Source organism: Jaculus jaculus, chromosome 19 (assembly GCF_020740685.1).
Source record: "Jaculus jaculus isolate mJacJac1 chromosome 19, mJacJac1.mat.Y.cur, whole genome shotgun sequence".
Lineage (NCBI taxonomy): Eukaryota > Metazoa > Chordata > Mammalia > Rodentia > Dipodidae > Jaculus > Jaculus jaculus.
The window spans coordinates 37368489-37385398 of record NC_059120.1 but is presented as its reverse complement, the minus strand read 5'-3'; the positions used below and the strand labels follow the sequence as shown (position 1 = coordinate 37385398).

Sequence of the window (16910 nt, the reverse complement as noted above, 5' to 3'; positions counted from 1 at the left end):
GCCCGAAATTTTGTTTTATGATTCTTTGTGTTGGATTTCCTTTAAGGTTTCATTGGGGGCTTCCATTGTGGGACTAGGTAATATTTGTGAGGATTCCTTTGATTGATTTTTGTGTGTTATTTGCTTTGCATTGGCATCTGCCTATCTCGACATCAGTTGTCTTACTGAGGATGCAGCAACAGCTCTTATATAGCCTGTGTTGGGCGGCTGGTCTGATTTGATCATGGTGGGTATGGGATTGAAGACTATCTACTGGGCTGGGGTGGGTGTACTTGAGCCTAAGCTGGGTCTACTTTGCGTGTGCCACCTCCCAGCAAGTCTAGGTAACGGGAGACCTGGCTTGTCTGGTGTCTAAACTGGGGGCTTTTCTCCTATTCCTATTGGTTATCTTGCTTTTTGGAGTGAGATCAGCTCCAAGCTTCTCTGGTTGCTGGAGCTGCTCCTCATTTGCCTCTGGTTTAGCCCTTCTTCAGATATTTTTCTTTTGGGGGGGTGCTTGCAAGGTGGGTGTGAGAAGTAGAATCCAAGTTGGTTGGCTGCTTGCCACTGTCCTTCACCTGGTTTGTTACCTCCCCCACAGCTGCAGTAGAATGGCATCTTGCCCTGGCACCCAGCCTGTGCTCAGCCCTGTCTCACAATGGCATCCTGGCCTGTTTGCCATTGAGGTTCCCCTGATTTGTTTGCTTCCAGGCAGCTGCCCTGGAATCTCATTGTTGTTGTTATTATTTTTAAACTAATTTAAAAAATATTTTGTGTACTTGAGATAGAGTGAGAAAAAAAGAGCGAGCGAGAGAGAGGCAGATAGAGAGAAAGAATGGGTGTGCCAATGAACTCCAGACACATGAGCCTCCTTGTGCATGTGGCTTAGGTGGGTCTTGGGGAATTGAACTGTGTCCTTTGGCTTTGTAGGCAAGTGCCTTAGCCATCTCCCTAGCCCTGTTTTGTTTTTATTTTTATTTCATTTTGTTTACGAGTTCAGGTTGACCTGGAATTCACTATGTAGTCTCAGGGTGGCCTTGAACTCACGGTGATCCTCCTACCTCTGCCTCCTGAGTGCTGGGACTAAAGGCGCGCAACACCACACCTGGCTTATTTTGTTATTTTTTTTGAAGCTATCATAGATGAGAATTTTTTCCATTTTTTTTTCTCAGTTTGTTACTGGTGTATAGAAAATCTACTGATTAGGACTAGGAAGATGGTTCAGCAGTTCAGAACACTTGTCCCTTAAGCATGAGAACCTTTCAGGCCTCAGACGGCCAAGTTCTACTTCCCAAAACACATTTAAAAAGCCATGCACAGGAAAGAGCAGGAGAAGACGCCCTGGGATCCATGGATAGGAGGCTCTTCCATTGCCTACTGCGCAGATAATTTTCTTTGGGAACAACAAGAACCATGTAAACTCCATGGGCCATACCCCCCTGAACCCGTCCAATCTCATCTGATCTTGGAAGCTGAGGCCTGGTTAGTACTTGGATGACAGACCTCCTTGGACTACCAGGTGTTGGGGGAAAAAACTGTAGAAAACAGCCTCATTTGCATAAAACATTGGAAAAAGAAGCCTCTCATATATGAGGGTACATGTTCTGTTCACCATCCCTGTCAGTCTTCATAAGAGAGAAGCAGTTCTACCCATTTCACAGAGTGAGAGACTGAGGTTAAGAAATGTAACATTCTTTAAATCACACTCCCAGCTATCTGACTTATGGTGGGATCTATAGTTTGTTCTAAAGATGTTGGGTAGGCTTACAGTTTTCTCTGTAGGTTACAGATGGGGTTAATTGGTTAAAACATCAAACCATGATGAAAAATTCCAAGAGGAACAATCATCTGGCAGTTTCCAGCATAGACTTGAATTCTGCTGATATTGAAAAAGAAAAAATGAGAGTCAAAATAACTTTGTTGAACTACTGCCTCTAGAAGTCACTTTAAAAACTTTCAGCCAGCTACACATTTGGAGTTTGTGCAGAGCCTTGGTGACGTGCAGGAGTTGGAATCACGCAATAAGAAACGACGACTCCTTATGGCGACCTCACTGCTTGACTGTAAGAGCTGTGTGCCAAAGAGATAGATGATGACGTGGAAAGTGGCTACTCCTGGAGGGTGATACTCCTGAGAAATTATCAGAAGAGTAAGGTGAAATGTGATTGGCTGAGTGGCAGATACAGCAACATATGCTCTTCCGTTAGCCTGCCAGAGAAAATCATGTGTCTGATGGATGCAGATACGTGAGGTGAAATTCTAGAAGTCGAACTGGAAAGATAAGTCAAAATATCCCTGTAGTTCTAATAACTTTGGTGACTCTTGAGATGACTTTTGGACTGCAAAAAATTGTTTCATCTGCTGATGGTTTTGCTCAGCCTTTTAAACACTTAATATTTAAAAGAAAAGATGGAAAAATATTAAAAGTTGAAGCTTTGTTTTTATTTTGCACTTAAAAAAAAAAAGCCATGCACATCTGAAATCACAGTCTGTGAGGGATGGGGGCTGAAACATTTATGTGGTTTGTTGAGACCCTGTCAAAAAGTAATAGAAGATGAGCAATGATAGAAGGATATCTGATGTTCTTCTCTGACCTCTGCATACACATCCATGGCATACATGTTTCTGCGCAAACATGTGGATAAATCACACATTCTACACGCTATGCACATACTCCACACACACACATACATGCACGTGTATGCACAGCTGATTTTTGTATGCTAATTTTTTTCTCCCAGAACTTTACTGAGTTTTCTGGTGGAGTCTGTAAGGTCTTTTTTCTTTTTCTTTTTCTTTTTTTGTCTTTTCTGAGTTGGGATCTCACTCTAGCCCAGTCTAACCTAGAACTCGTTGCCGAACCAGGCTGGCCTTAAATGTACAGAGATCCTCATGTCTGTGCCTCCCGCCAGTGCTGGGATTGAAGGTGTGTGACACCACACCCAGCTGTAGGATCTTTTAAAGTATAGAATTATGTCATCTGCAAAAAGGATAATTTGACTTCTTCCTTTTTTATTTGTATCCCTTGCTTATATCTTTTTTTTCTTTTTTAGTGCTTTAAGTCTTTAAGCACTTATTAAATAAAAGTGGTGTTGTTCTGGTGAGTTATCTTCCTATGTATTTATATTCGCGGGAAGCCAACTGCATTTCCAGCATTATTTTGCAGAATATAACTTGTGTACCTCACTTGTATTCACTAGAAAGCTCAGAGACAGTGGTACTAGGGTACTGGCTAGGGAAAATATTATTTTTTTAGGACTTGAGTTTGTGTAAGTGAAGTGAGGAAGAAAGGGGAAAAGAAAGTAAGGTACGAATGCAAAAGAGTATGTGGTTTAGAGGTGGATAGTAACGGAGACTGTGTCATGTATATTAGAGTTAGCGAATATACAGATATAACAGTTACTTCAAAGCCAAGCGTGGTGGCACACACCTTTTATCCCAGCACTAGGGAGGCCGAGGTAGGAGGGTTGCTATGATTTTGAGGCCAGCTGGAACTACAGAGTGAATTTCAGGTCAGTCTGGGCTAGAGTGAGACCCTGCCTTGAAAAAACAGAAAAAAGCCATTTCTAGTGAGATATAAGTTAAAACATAGCCTTGAATAATTAAAGTATAAGAGTTGTAAATACTTAAAATAAATAAAGAAAATGAGCAATAAATTGAAATAGAAGGGGTTATGCCCTCAATATATTTTTCTGATTCATAAAGATAAGGTTTCTCCCTCTCCTTGCATATTATCCCTTTTCTCCCCCTCAAATTAGTGTCCTCAGGTTAGAAGTAGGAGGGCTAGTCTCAGTAATTCAAGTTAAATTAGTTCAGTGTGTCCTTCCAGGGAGATGGATTTCTGTGGTCAGAATTCCCTCATCTTACTTCCCCAGGTTGCAAATTATACCCTATTTCTGGTGCTTTGGGCATCAATCTAGATAGATTTTTGTGTGATTGAGGCTTTGAAGTAGTGTGGAAGGCCCACTTAGCTGTGTGTACTTTTCTGTGGTCTTTAGGCTATTGCAGTTCTGCCACAAACTTCCTGAAATTCATATAGCTTGTTCTTATAATGAGGGGTATGAGGATGTGGGGAGCATTTAGAATTTCAATGTCAGATTCCTTTACTACACTTGGATGCTATTTCCTATTTGTGCAGCTTGGGGTCTGCTGTGCTAATCTGGATATTGCAACAAATTCTACATGCATCCTGTGATTTCTATCTCTAGCTCATCCAGGCAATGGCAGGGGTGAGAAGAGGGGACATTGAAAATCTCTGCCTCTGACTCTTGCACCCCTGTTGTCTCTTGCTATGTCTACAGCTTGCTGTGCTCCATTAATTTCTCTAGACATGCTGTATTTCACCTCCTATTTGGTTTCTTGCAGCATGTATTGTCTCTGTCTGGAGAGATGTCTAGAAGACTGATGTCCAGTACATTTTCCTCATTCATAATCTTTATGATTTAAGTAGCAAAAAATTTTGAGCAAGTCCATAAATTCTGTTATGATCATGTCTTTACTATCTTTGTAGTCAAATCTACTGTGCCTTTCTATTTCATTTAAAAAAAATTATGGGCTGAAAAGATGGCTTAGTGGTTAAGGCACTTGCCTGCAAAGCCAAAGGACCTTGTTTCCATTCCCCAGTACCCATATAAGCCAGATGCACAAGGTGGTGTATGCATCTGGAGTTCATTTGCAGTGGCTGGAAGCCCTGGTGCACCTATACTCATGCATTCTCTCTCTCTGCCTCTTTCATGCTCTCAAGTAAATAAATCAAATATTAAGAATTTTGATACATAAACATATAATTTGATCATTTTCCCATTCTCTTACTCACTTTTGGCCCCCTTACCCTTATTTCATTGAGCACACCCCTCTTTCCAAGTAGTTCTGTTTTGATACCTCTTCTTTTTGTCCTCCCATTTTCATTTTTTAAAATTGACATATAATAATTGAATAAATATGGCAGTCAGTGTGATAATTCAATAAATATAGGTATACAAATTAAGATATACTTAAACTCTGTCTGAATCCATTTCCTTTGTAATCCTGAATTTTGCCATTTGTGGTGGCACATGCCAGTAGGAAATTGCTGAAGAATCCTGAATGTGTCATCTATTTTCTTCTCTTTTTGTCTTTGTACCTGAACGGCTTGACTGACGCAAGGAACAAGACCAGACCAGACCAGATCAGTAAAGCTAGTTAGGGTTTATTGGCACAGCTTTCCGGTGAGGTTCACTGGTCCCAAGATGTGAGGCCAGAGAAGTTGCATCCAGGACCTAAGGTGTAGGTCTTTTAAAGGGGAGGGCGGAGGAAGATGAGGTGCTAGCCACAAACAAAAGGCAGGCTGAGGAAAGTAACTACTTCAAGGATGGGAGTGTAAGGGTCTGAGAATCACTGAAGAAAGACCCCAGACTCAAATAGTATGTAAAAGCAAAGAGTGTTTTTATTCTGCAGAATCAGCCAGCATGCGGGGATCAACCATTCATGCAAAGTGGTGACCCTGAGAAGAGCTCATAGGCTCCCATTAAGCATAGATAGAGGAATTTTGGTGGGCTTAGTCTTTTCTAACATGATTGGCTAATTTGAACAGTAGCTGTACTTGCACTCTTTTGATTGGGCCTAAGGTTTTGGTGGGCTAGGTCTAGAGGAGTTTCAGGTGAGCTAGGTAATTTTTAAAATGATTGGCTAGGCAAGCAGCAATTACATTTGTGCATCTTTGATTGGTTGGGGCAGAAGGGTTGCAAAAAGGTACGGAAGGGACATGTCTCCAGGAACTAACTCAGCCCCTGGGCGGTTATCTTTTCCGGCCACATGTCAGGATCACTGATGATCTGCCCTTTCTCTGAAGTCTTGTCTGCCTCTCCTGGAAACTGGAACTTAGGCCTAGTTAAGGTGGCACCTTACTGAAGCCTGTCATGGTGTCAGTTTGGTCTCTTCAGGAGAGAGCAGAGGTCTTCCTTGTAAGGTTCGAATTAGGGAGGGGTCCCAGCTGTTGGCCGGCAGTGGAGTCTTTAAACTGTTGGTCCCTATTATGCTCAGGAATGTGGGTGATAGGGTTATTGGAGAGCATGGCCATCATGTTAAGTCCTTTTGTTCAGAGTATGGTCCTGCCTAACAGTACCTGAACTTTTTCACCTCTTATTTTTTTCTCTCATAAGTACTGTTACAAGAAAATAACCCTCCACACAGGTAAGGTAAATAACTGAGATTTAGAATTTAGTAAACATCGTCTATTAAGTGGGACCAAAAGCTTTTTAATGTAACATATAGTGAAGATATACAATGTTTAATATTTATGATGAAAATAGAAGACTTAGAATATTTTGTGTATACCCTCCCCTTTTCCATGTTTACATAAATATTATTCTTATCCTGATTTTTTCTATAATAATTTATGAATATCCAAATTTATAATCAGGAAGTTCTCTGCCATAATTTTTTTTTTTTTGTTTTTTTCAGGTAGGATTTCAGTCTAGCCCAAGCTGATCTGAAATTCACTATGTAGTCTGAGAGTGACCTCAACCCACAGCGATCCTCCTACCTCTGCCTCCCAAATAGTGAGATTAAAGGCATCTGCCACTATGGCCTCTGTCATCATTTTTAGTGGCTATAAGGTCTACCATCCCATTTATGTATCATCATGATTAATCCGTATTCTTCTTTTCTTTTTGAGGCAAGCCCAACAGACTGGCTGTTTTTTTTTTAATCATTTTATTTTATTTTTTTATTTGACAGAGGAAGAGAGAGAGAATGGGCATAGCAGGGCCTGTTGCCACTGAAAACAAGCTCCAGATGCATGTGCCCCCTTGTGCATCTGGCTAATGTGGGTCCTGGGGAATCGAACCTGGGTCCTTTGGCTTTGCAGGCAAACACTTTAACTACTAAGCCATCCCTCCAGCCCATGGCCTTTTTTTTTTTTTTTAATGTGAGAGAGTGAGAGGGAATTGGTGCTCCAGGGCCTCCAGCCACTTAATCAAACTACAGATGCATGTGCCACCTTGTGCACATGTGTGACCTTGAGTGGGCACTTCCATCTGAAAATAGAAGCTTCTCTAAACAAAATGAGAGTAGCATTCATATATGGGTATAAATATTTTTTAAAAATGCTTATATAGGGTAGATTGGTCGCCATAATATATGTATTTTATAAGACAACAGCAGGTGTTACTTTCCTAGGGCTCATGACCTCCCCAGTCTTAGACTTTTGACAGATTTTCTGTACCAGACATGTATTCCCTCTTATGGAGTGGGTCTCTGGTCCACTTAGTGGTTGGTTTTCCTCATAACAGACATACTACTATTGTACCAGCTGGTACATTTTGCCTGACCAGCCAATCTTAGAGCTTACAGGGTCCACTGCTGTTTAACACCATTGATGACTTCTATTTTCCAAATGGCTGTGTACATTACAGCTCTTTTCAGCTTTCTAACAGCTAGTCGACAGTTTAGAGGTTTCTAGCTGAGCTCCAGCTTGATTTCTTAGTGACCTGCAGGTCAAGCAACCAAACAAATTCTTTTTATAAAAATTATTTTTATTTATTTGAGATAGAGATGGTTGGGGGGAGGAGAGAGGGAAAGAATGAGGGTGGCATGGCCTCCAGCTACTGCAAATGAACTCCAGATGCATGTGCCACCTTGTGCATCTGGCTTACATGGGTCCTGGGGAATTGAACCTGGGTCCTTTGGCTTTGCAGGAACCCCCTTAAGTGCTAATCCATCTTTCCAACCCAAAAATATTCTTAATAACAAATGAAACACCTGACAGCTTGACAGACATACACAAACAAAAGTAAGGAATAGTCTGTTAATCTGCTTGATGAAACTGAGTACTTTTATGTCTGTCTGGAGTCTATTATAAATATATATAAATATAAATATAGATAAATATAAAATAAATATAAATAAATATAAATCTATATATAGATATATAAACATATATATAAATAAATATATATAATATATAATATAATATATATATAAATAAATATTTAATGGGTTAAAAATTGGCGTCTTTGAGTTCTTGGGATGAAAGGTTGATGAAGGAGCTGTGGACATGGCTAAGTGTATAAGTTGCTTTCTGTATAAGCATGAAGATCTGAGTTCAGAAACCCAGCACTCAAGTAAAAGCTGGACGTGGTAACATATACTTGTAGTCTTTATGCTGAGGGGTGGAAACAAGGGGATGGATCTCTAGGGATTGCTCACTAGCTAGTTTAGCTGCATCAGTGAAGCTCTAGGTTTAGCATGAGACTCTGTCTCTAAAAATAAGGAGGGTGAGTGACTGAGGAAGACACATACTGACTTCTGGCCTCCCATATACTCCAGACGCATACAAATATGCCCATTCCATATACATGCACAAGTAAATAAATATAAATTTCAACAATGGATGATAATAAAATTTAGTGTGTATATTCCACAATTCTTCCTCATTTTGGGCTATTGCCCAATACAGGAAAAATAATACTAGCCATAACAATTGGTTTCTTCAGTATACATTTTCTATTGAGATCTGCTACCTATCTACAATTTTCTCTTTTAGAATTACAGGATGAATATTTAAAAGAATTAAATGAGAAGAAGAACCACTTGACATCAGAATTAGAAGATATTAAAATGTCTTTGCAGAGAAATGTGGTATGATTTAAAAATATATTAAATTATCAAGCTGTAAATACTAAATGGATACTAATAATATGTCGAAGGACCAAGAAGTTCAAATAGAAAAGATGTAACCCCAGTCTAAAAAATTGCTCATAATTTAGCTAGAAACACTGGATGAAAACATCAAATGTATTAACTAAAATATAAGGCCAAAGTAAATACCAATAGAATTCAGCTTCTTGTTCCCTTTAGGCCTTTGGATCATTCCTTTTCTTTTGCATTCATTTAGAGCACTGTAAAGGCTTTAGAGGAAGATTTACAGAAAGCCACAAAAACAATTGCTCAGCTCTCTGAAGAAAAAGAAGCTCAAATGGAAGAATTTAATCAAGAAAAAGCTGCTCACTCATTTGTAGTTATTGAACTAAAAACTAGTAACTGCAACCTGGAGGAATTATTGAGAACAGAACAGCAAAGGTAAAATATCTCTTATTTTAAACCTATAAGAAAATAAATAAAATAATTTACTTTTGATTTTTAATATTATGACAGTCTATTGGCTGTCAACTGATATGCACCTCATATAATAACTATAATCAAATTTTTTATGTCTAGAATAGGAATATATTTAAAAATGGTTATTGGGTAACTTCTTAGGTATCCTAAGAAAAGATTTTAAAAGTGGTATTATTCTGTAGAAATAATATGCTTTGCCTAGTAGTCAAGCTAAATAGACATGTCCTGAGTTCTGATGCCATGAAAGGACATATTTATTAATACTATGAATGATTATTAGCTTCATAAGAATAATTTTCAGGCTGAGGAAATTCTTTCATTGGAATCTTTAACCTTATTTATGATTTCTAAGTTTAGTAACTAGCTTTGGATAAAGTAAGTAGTACTCTATATTATTGAATATGAATAACTGTATATGGGAAAAGTTATTCATTTATATTTAACCCAAATAATTTTTGTTAAAAACTTGAATTTTAAAGACTAGATCTATGTTTTACCTTATGAAATATTCATATAAACATATATTGAAGCCTAAGTAGTTATTATGGTTCAGTTGACATTCTGGTAATTAAGTTTGGCAGGGTTAAGGAGAGGAACAGATTTTTCTTTCAAGTTATAGCTTGAACTCACTATTTTTCTTTTTTTGAAGTAGGGTTTCACTCTAGCCTAGGCTGACCTGGAATTCACTATGTAATCTCAGGGTGGCCTTGAACTCACAGTGATCCACCTACCTCTGCCTCCTGAGTGCTGGGATTAAAGGCATGCACCAGCACACCCGGCTAATTTTTCTTTTTTTAAAATGGTTTTTTAATTTTTTAAATTTTATTTTGGAGAGAGAGAGAGAATTGGCACACTAGGTCCTCAGCCACTGAAATGGAACTCCAGATGCTTTTGCCACCTAATGAGCAAGTGTGACCTTGCACTTGCCTCACCTTTGTGTGTCTGGCTTATGTGGGATCTGGAGAGTCATACATGGGTGTTTAGGCTTCACAGGAAAGTGCCTTAACTGCTAAGACATCTCTCCAGCCCTCTCACTAATTTTTCTGTACTGCTTATGCACAGTGAGGGAAGAAAGGTAGCCTTTTGGCTTCTCTAATCTTATATATTCTCAAGTGATCTGTATAAGCAATTTTCAGATAATATATTTGTGAGTCATTTTAGATTCATCTGTTAAAGTTACCTCAGTCATTTTGTAGGTTGTGGCAACATGTTTTTTGTTTCTAAGGTAGAATTTAGTATCATAATAATTAAATATTTATTAATACATTATTTGATTGTCATCAATAGGTGAAGTTATGTATTAACCAGAGCCATAAGATTTTAAGTAGTTATGATTCATAAATAATTATGTATTTAGCACAATAATTTTTTATTTTAAAATGTTTTATGCAGCATAAGTACTTAGTGAATATTTATTTATTTATTTGGTTTTCCTAGGTAGGGTCTCACTCTAGCTCAGGCTGACCTGGAATTCACTATGGACTCTCAGAATGGCCTTGAACTCATGGTGATCCTCCTACCTCTGCCTCCTGAGTGCTGGGATTAAAGGCATGCACCACCACATCCAGCTTGATGAATATTTAATATTGAGTGAATGAATCTATGCTGAGATATATTGGTTGCTATATTGTGCCAGTTTTAGTTAAAAGATAAATTCTGACTAAAATAATAATTTGCATTTTAAAATAATTTATGTTTATAAGATTGGAAGAAAATGAAGATCAATTGAAAATACTTACCATGGAGCTTCATAAGAAATCAAGTGAACTGGGTAAGATTAGAGAATAGCATGAATTCTTTAAATAACACTATCTAAGCATAAAAACATAGTTGAATGTAGAACACGTTTAAATCTAAGAAAGACTATTGAATTTCTTTATGCAGTTTATTGATGTCTAGAAACATAAAAGATATTTGTATTCTCTGTATTTTAAGATTCAGTGGCTTGAGTAATAGTGGGAAATGTCTGACATTTTTTATTTTAAAAAAAACCTATTGATTGATTTATTTGCAAGGAGAGAGAGAGAGATTGCTTGATTGATTATATGTGTATATGGGCACATCAGGGCTTCTTGCTGCTGCACATGAACTCTAGATGCATGTACTACTTTGTTTATCTGGCTTTACGTGAGTAGTAGAGAATCAAACCCAGGCTGACAGGCTTTGCATGCAAGCGCCTTTAATTGCTGAGCATCTCCCCACCCCTTCTCTGTTATATTTTTAGTAGAAAACAAATTTTTAAAAATAATTTAATTATTTGCAAGCATAAAGAGACAGGAGAGAGACAGAGAGAGAAAGAGATGGTGGGAGTGAATGAGAATGGGTGCACCAGGATCTTCAGCCACTGCAAACAAACTACAGAAGCATGCACCACCCTGTGCATCTTTACATGGGTAAATAGGTTGTTAAGCTTTTCAGGCAATCACCCTAACTGCTGAGGTATCTCTCCAATCTTAATAATATTCACTTCTTTTTTAACTTATTGTTTGTTAGAGAGAGAGAGAGAGAGAGAGAGAGAGAGAGAGAGAGAGAAAATATGAATGAGGCAGAGGCAGTTAAGAGGGGCCTGGGGAGAATGGGTGTGCCAGGCTTTCCAGCTACTGCAAATGAACTTCAGATGTATACACCAGGACCTTGTGCATTTCTCTCAAATAATAAAACATTCATTTAAAACTTGAAATTTTAAAGACTAGATCTTTGTTTTAACCTTATGAAATATTTATTTAAAGGTGTATTGAGGCCTAGGTAATAATTTTTGTTCCATTAACACTCCTTTTTCTTTCTTTTCCTCTTTTCCTTTTATTCTTCATTTATTCATTCATTAAGACTGTTTTTATTTATTAGAGAGAGAGAGAGAGAGAATATAGGTGCACTAGGGCCTTCAGCCACAGCAAACAAACTCCAGACACATGCACCATCTTGTGCTTCTGTTTTATGTGGGTCCTGGGGAATCAAATCTGGGTCCTTTGGCTTTGCAGGCAAGTGCCTTAGCTGCTGAGAAATCCTTCCACCCTTCATTCATTTTTTTTTATTAACAACTTCCATACGTATGCATAGTGTACCCTGATAATAATTAACCAACCTTCTTTCTTTCCTCACTCCCCTCTCTTTCTTCCTTCTCTCCCTTTGTCTTTCTAAATATTTTATTTATTTGTAAGAAGAGAGCGAGAGAGAATGAATGAATAGGTGCACTGGGGTCTCTAGCAGCTGCAAATGATCTCCAGTTGCATGTCCTGCTTTGTGCATTTGGCTTTATGTGGGTACTGGGGAATCGAACTCCAGTCATTAAGCTTCATAGGCAAGTGCTTTAACTGCTGAGCCATCTCTCCAGCCCCTGTCTCCTTTTTTCTCCTATCTCCTTTTTCCTTATCTTCTTTCCTTCCTTCCTTTTTTCCCTCCCTCATTTCTTCCCTTCCTCCTATCTCCTACCTCTCTTCTGTTTCTTTCTCATTCTCCTCCCCATTTCCTCCCCCTCCCATCTTTTCTTACTTTTGAGACAAGGTCTTATTGTGTGCCCTGTCTAGTCTGGAACTCTGGGTAGACCAGGTTGACTTTGAATTCACAGTGATCCTCTTGCTTCTGCTTCCTGAGTGCTGGTCCTGCCGGGTGTGGTGATGCACATCTTTAATCCTAGCACTCAGGAGGCAAAGGTAGGGGGATTGCTGTGACTTTGAGGTCAGCTTGGAACTACAGAGTGAGTTCCAGGTCAGCCTGGGCTAGAGTGACACTGTATCTTGAGAAAAACCAAACCAAACCAAAACACCTTAGAACAATGGTATCCAAAATGAGGGTATGAACAAGAATTATTTTAGGATAAGGGAATCAAATATTACTTTTATTTTTTTAGTCATGTTTATGATAGTACACATTTATATTACATATTTATATACATTATACCTTTTTATATATTTAAATACTCATTGATTCCTTGGGAAAGGCTTTATAGACAAGGCAGATATCTAGGAGTAGACTTTAAGGTATAGGAAGGCTTTGGATAGTTACAGAGGGTGATGGAGTTGCAAACATTATATATGGAAGAGCAGATTTAACCATTATATAAAGCTCAACAGTAATTTATTTACTTCTTGACTATAGTATGGTTTTCAAAACCAGAAATCTTAGAGAATATTATATTCTATGTTGTTCTTTCTCTTTTTGACTTCTTTTTATGTTAGCATATAGAGTTTTCAGTATGATGACAGTTTCAAATACAGTTAGTTTTAGTTGATTCTCCTACTCCTTCATCTCCTCCATTCCCTTATTTCCCTTGTACCATTCCCCCTCCTTTAATAAAAAAGTGCCTGAGTCCGGGGGGGGGGGGGGTTCATGCATCTAGAGTTTGTTTGTAGTGGCTGGAGGTCCTGGCATGCCCATTCTCTCTCTCTCTCTCTGATAAATAAATAAATAAAAAAAAAATTCTTTAAAATGCCTGAGTCTATGGGACCATACATTCAAAAGCACTACATTCTGCCTCTGTCCCTCATAGATTCATGTAATGCAGACTGCGCTCAGTCCAACTTCAAAGGTCCCCACAGTCTTTATTAACTTTCACGTTGTTTAAAAGTCCCATGTCTCATCTGATAATTAAGACTGTCTCTGAGAGCCTTCTATAAGTCAAAACACAAGGTACATACTTGCAATACATAATTGCACAGAGTAAACATCCCCATTGTAAAAAAGAATAATGAGGAGAGACTTGACCAATGCACAATCAATAACCATAAGGTAAACATCAAACATCTGCAATTCAAATCCAATATCTATAACCAGTGAAGAATGTTACTGGATTCCAATTCTGCCCCTCTAGCTGAGCTGAGCAGCTTCATCCCCAGCCAGTAGTGCACCCTGGCAGCCCTTCCACACCACTTGTATATCCGAAACATCTTTAGGTCTACAGTGCAAACCATGGTTCATCTTCATAACTCCATACAATGACCTTACTTGGTCTCCACATGGGGATTTCTACCCTGTTTCACATTCCCATTTCAGTAGTGTCTTCTGGAACTAGTACATCTTCATAAAATGGCCTTACTTAGTCTCCATGCAGGGATCTCAACCCTGCTTTACACTGTTGCATATTGTTTCTGGAACTGTTTTTTTTTTTTTTTTTTTTTTAATGACCTTACTGGATTCCACACAGGGATTATACCAACCCTCTTTTCCATCACCCAGAGGCCATTTTCTCTTTATTTTTTTAAATATTTTTTTTTTGTTTATTTATTTATTTGACAGTGACAGAGAGAGAGAGAAAGACAGAGAGAGAAAGAGAGAATGGGTGTGCCAGGGCCTCCAGCCACAGCAAATGAACTCCAGATGTATGTGCCCCCTTGTGCATCTGGCTAATGTGGGTCCTGGGGAAACAAGCCTCGAACCGGGGTCTTTAGGCTTCACAGGCAAGTGCTTAACCGCTAAGCCATCTCTCCAGCCCGCCATTTTTAAAAACAACAAAATAACATGTTACATATCCTATGATCCTTTCTTTCTAGCATTTGTTAAACTCCATAATACTGGGTTGGTTTACCAAATTCATTAATCCAGAGGAGGATTTTTACCTTAAAGAGCAGAATACTTTTAGAATAATTCCTTCAAGCCTCCCCCTTGTAAAAGAATTTTTATATATTCATTTGAGCCTTCCATGGGTAGATTTCAACTTCTGGCATCTTTTCTGTTGTCCCAATCCAAAGCAAATGGCTCACCCTTAATGATGGTAATCATTATAACAATTACAGCACTAGTAACTTAAAACTTGCCTCTGTGCCAGTAACTTAAAGCTTGCTTCAATTTTTTCTGTGATAAAGTATGCATCTTTTTTTAAAAAAATTACTTATTTTATGAATGAGAGAGAGAATTGGCATGCCATGGCCTCTAATCACTGCAGTTGAACTCCAGACACATTTTTAAAATTCATTAACATAATAGTTCATGGCAGTATAGAAAAACATTGTAAATGTATCAGTTATTTTCTTGTTGCTGGGACAAAATACTTGACCAGAAGCAGTTTAAAAAAGTAAAGGGTTCGACTGGAGAGATGACTCAGTGGCTAAGGTAATTGCCTGCAATTACAATGTGGATTTGATTCCCCAGTACCCATGTAAAGCCAGATGCACAAAGTGGTATATGTATATGAAGTTTGTTTGCAGTGATTAGAGGTCCTGGAATACCTATATTTATATTCTTTTTCTCTCTCTCCTTGCATATAAATATATAAAAATATTAAAGAAAAGGATTTATTTTGTCTTACAGTTTTGAGAGGATGTTTGTTATGGCAGGAAGACATGGCAGGAGCAGGCAGCTTATGTCACATAGTCACATCAATATGGAGGAAGTGGGAAACAGTTGAGGCTGGGCAGTAACCACCTCTAGGACCATCCCCAGTGACACATTTCCTCCAGTGAGGCTGTCCCTCCTACAACTTCTCAAAACAGTGCCACTAACTGGAAATTAAATATTCAAACACATGAGTCTATAAGGGTCATTTTACATTCAAACCACCACAGTAAGGCACAAGGATGGCAAGAAAGAAGGATGTTAAAAAGCAAACAAGAAGCAGAGTGTGGTGGTGCATGCCTTTAATCCCAGCAGAGGTAGGAGGATTGCTATGAGTTCAAGGCCAGCCTGAGAAACAGTGAAAAGTCCAGGTCAGCCTAGGCTAGAGCAAGACCATACCCTGAAAAAACAAAAAACAAAAACAAAACAAAAAAAGGAGTCAGAGTTACAGAGGTAATAGGAAATATGAATAATAAAAGATAAAGGGAAAAAGATCAAAAAAGTGCTTCAATAGTATCAAATAGGAATTGGAGAGATGGCTCAATAGTTAAGGCATTTGCTTGCAAGGCTTGCGTTTGATTCCCTGGTTACCCACGTAAACCCAGATGAACCAAGCATTGCACATGTCTGGAGTTTGTTTGCAGTGACAAGAGGCCCTGGTGTATCTTCTCTGTTTGTCTTTCTGCTTTCAAATAAAAATATTAAACAATATCAATACTATGAAGATCCATAATGATGAAGACTGAGAATTATATTACAAAATTATTATTGTTGATATTTGGGACCATAATTTTATTCATATGGAGATAGGTATTAGTTTTACATAGAGTTAAGAAAGAATATATAGTTAAATAGTAATTTTAAAAACAAAATTATAGCAGCTTGAAAAGGTAGAAAGGTAAATGATATCTTTTTGTTTTATATTCAAATGGGGTACTGAGGTGGAATAGTATAAATAAAGATTTCTCTACATAGAGTTTTTTTAAAAAAATTTATTTATTTGAGAGCAACAGACACAGAGAGAAAGACAGATAGAGGGGAAGAGAGAGAATGGGCGCACCAGGGCTTCCAGCCTCTGCAAATGAACTCCAGACGCGTGCACCCCCTTGTACATCTGGCTAATGTGGGACCTGGGGAACCAAGCCTCGAACCGGGGTCCTTAGGCTTCACAGGCAAGCGCTTAACTGCTAAGCCATCTCTCCAGCCCTCTACATAGACTTTTAAGGCAGCTAAAGTCTCAGAGTAAATGGCATTGTAGAAATCCAAAGTACAATAATCAAAATTCTCTTGACCAAAGATCAATTCTTTTAAATTTTTGGTGAATATGACAGATATATCTAGGGAGTATTGAGTTGAAAGTAAACATTGATCTTACTCCAGCTATATTTTATGTAGATTTACTGTTCATTTTGCTTTATGAATATTGGAGTTAACCTTATAGAAATACTACTTGATATTTATCCATTGCTACTTTTGCATAGATGATTTGGACTCGTGTTTCTGTGTATTAATCTATTTTTTCTCTTTCAAGTGACATTATTATTCTTCCTCCTGTCCTATCTTTT

The 16910-nt window shown here is 38.2% G+C and overlaps 1 protein-coding gene and 1 pseudogene across 1 annotated transcript in view; both read left to right on the top strand.

Moving 5' to 3' along the window:
* Sycp1 (synaptonemal complex protein 1) overlaps positions 1–16910 on the top strand; it is a 130565-nt gene that overhangs the window by 41765 nt on the left and 71890 nt on the right. Inside the window, exons 12-14 of the mRNA XM_004667535.2 lie at positions 8504–8598; positions 8855–9039; positions 10782–10849. Of these exons, the coding sequence (XP_004667592.2) occupies positions 8504–8598; positions 8855–9039; positions 10782–10849 (348 nt within the window). The remainder of the gene's footprint in view (positions 1–8503; positions 8599–8854; positions 9040–10781; positions 10850–16910) is intronic.
* LOC101602450 lies at positions 1798–2262 on the top strand (annotated as a pseudogene).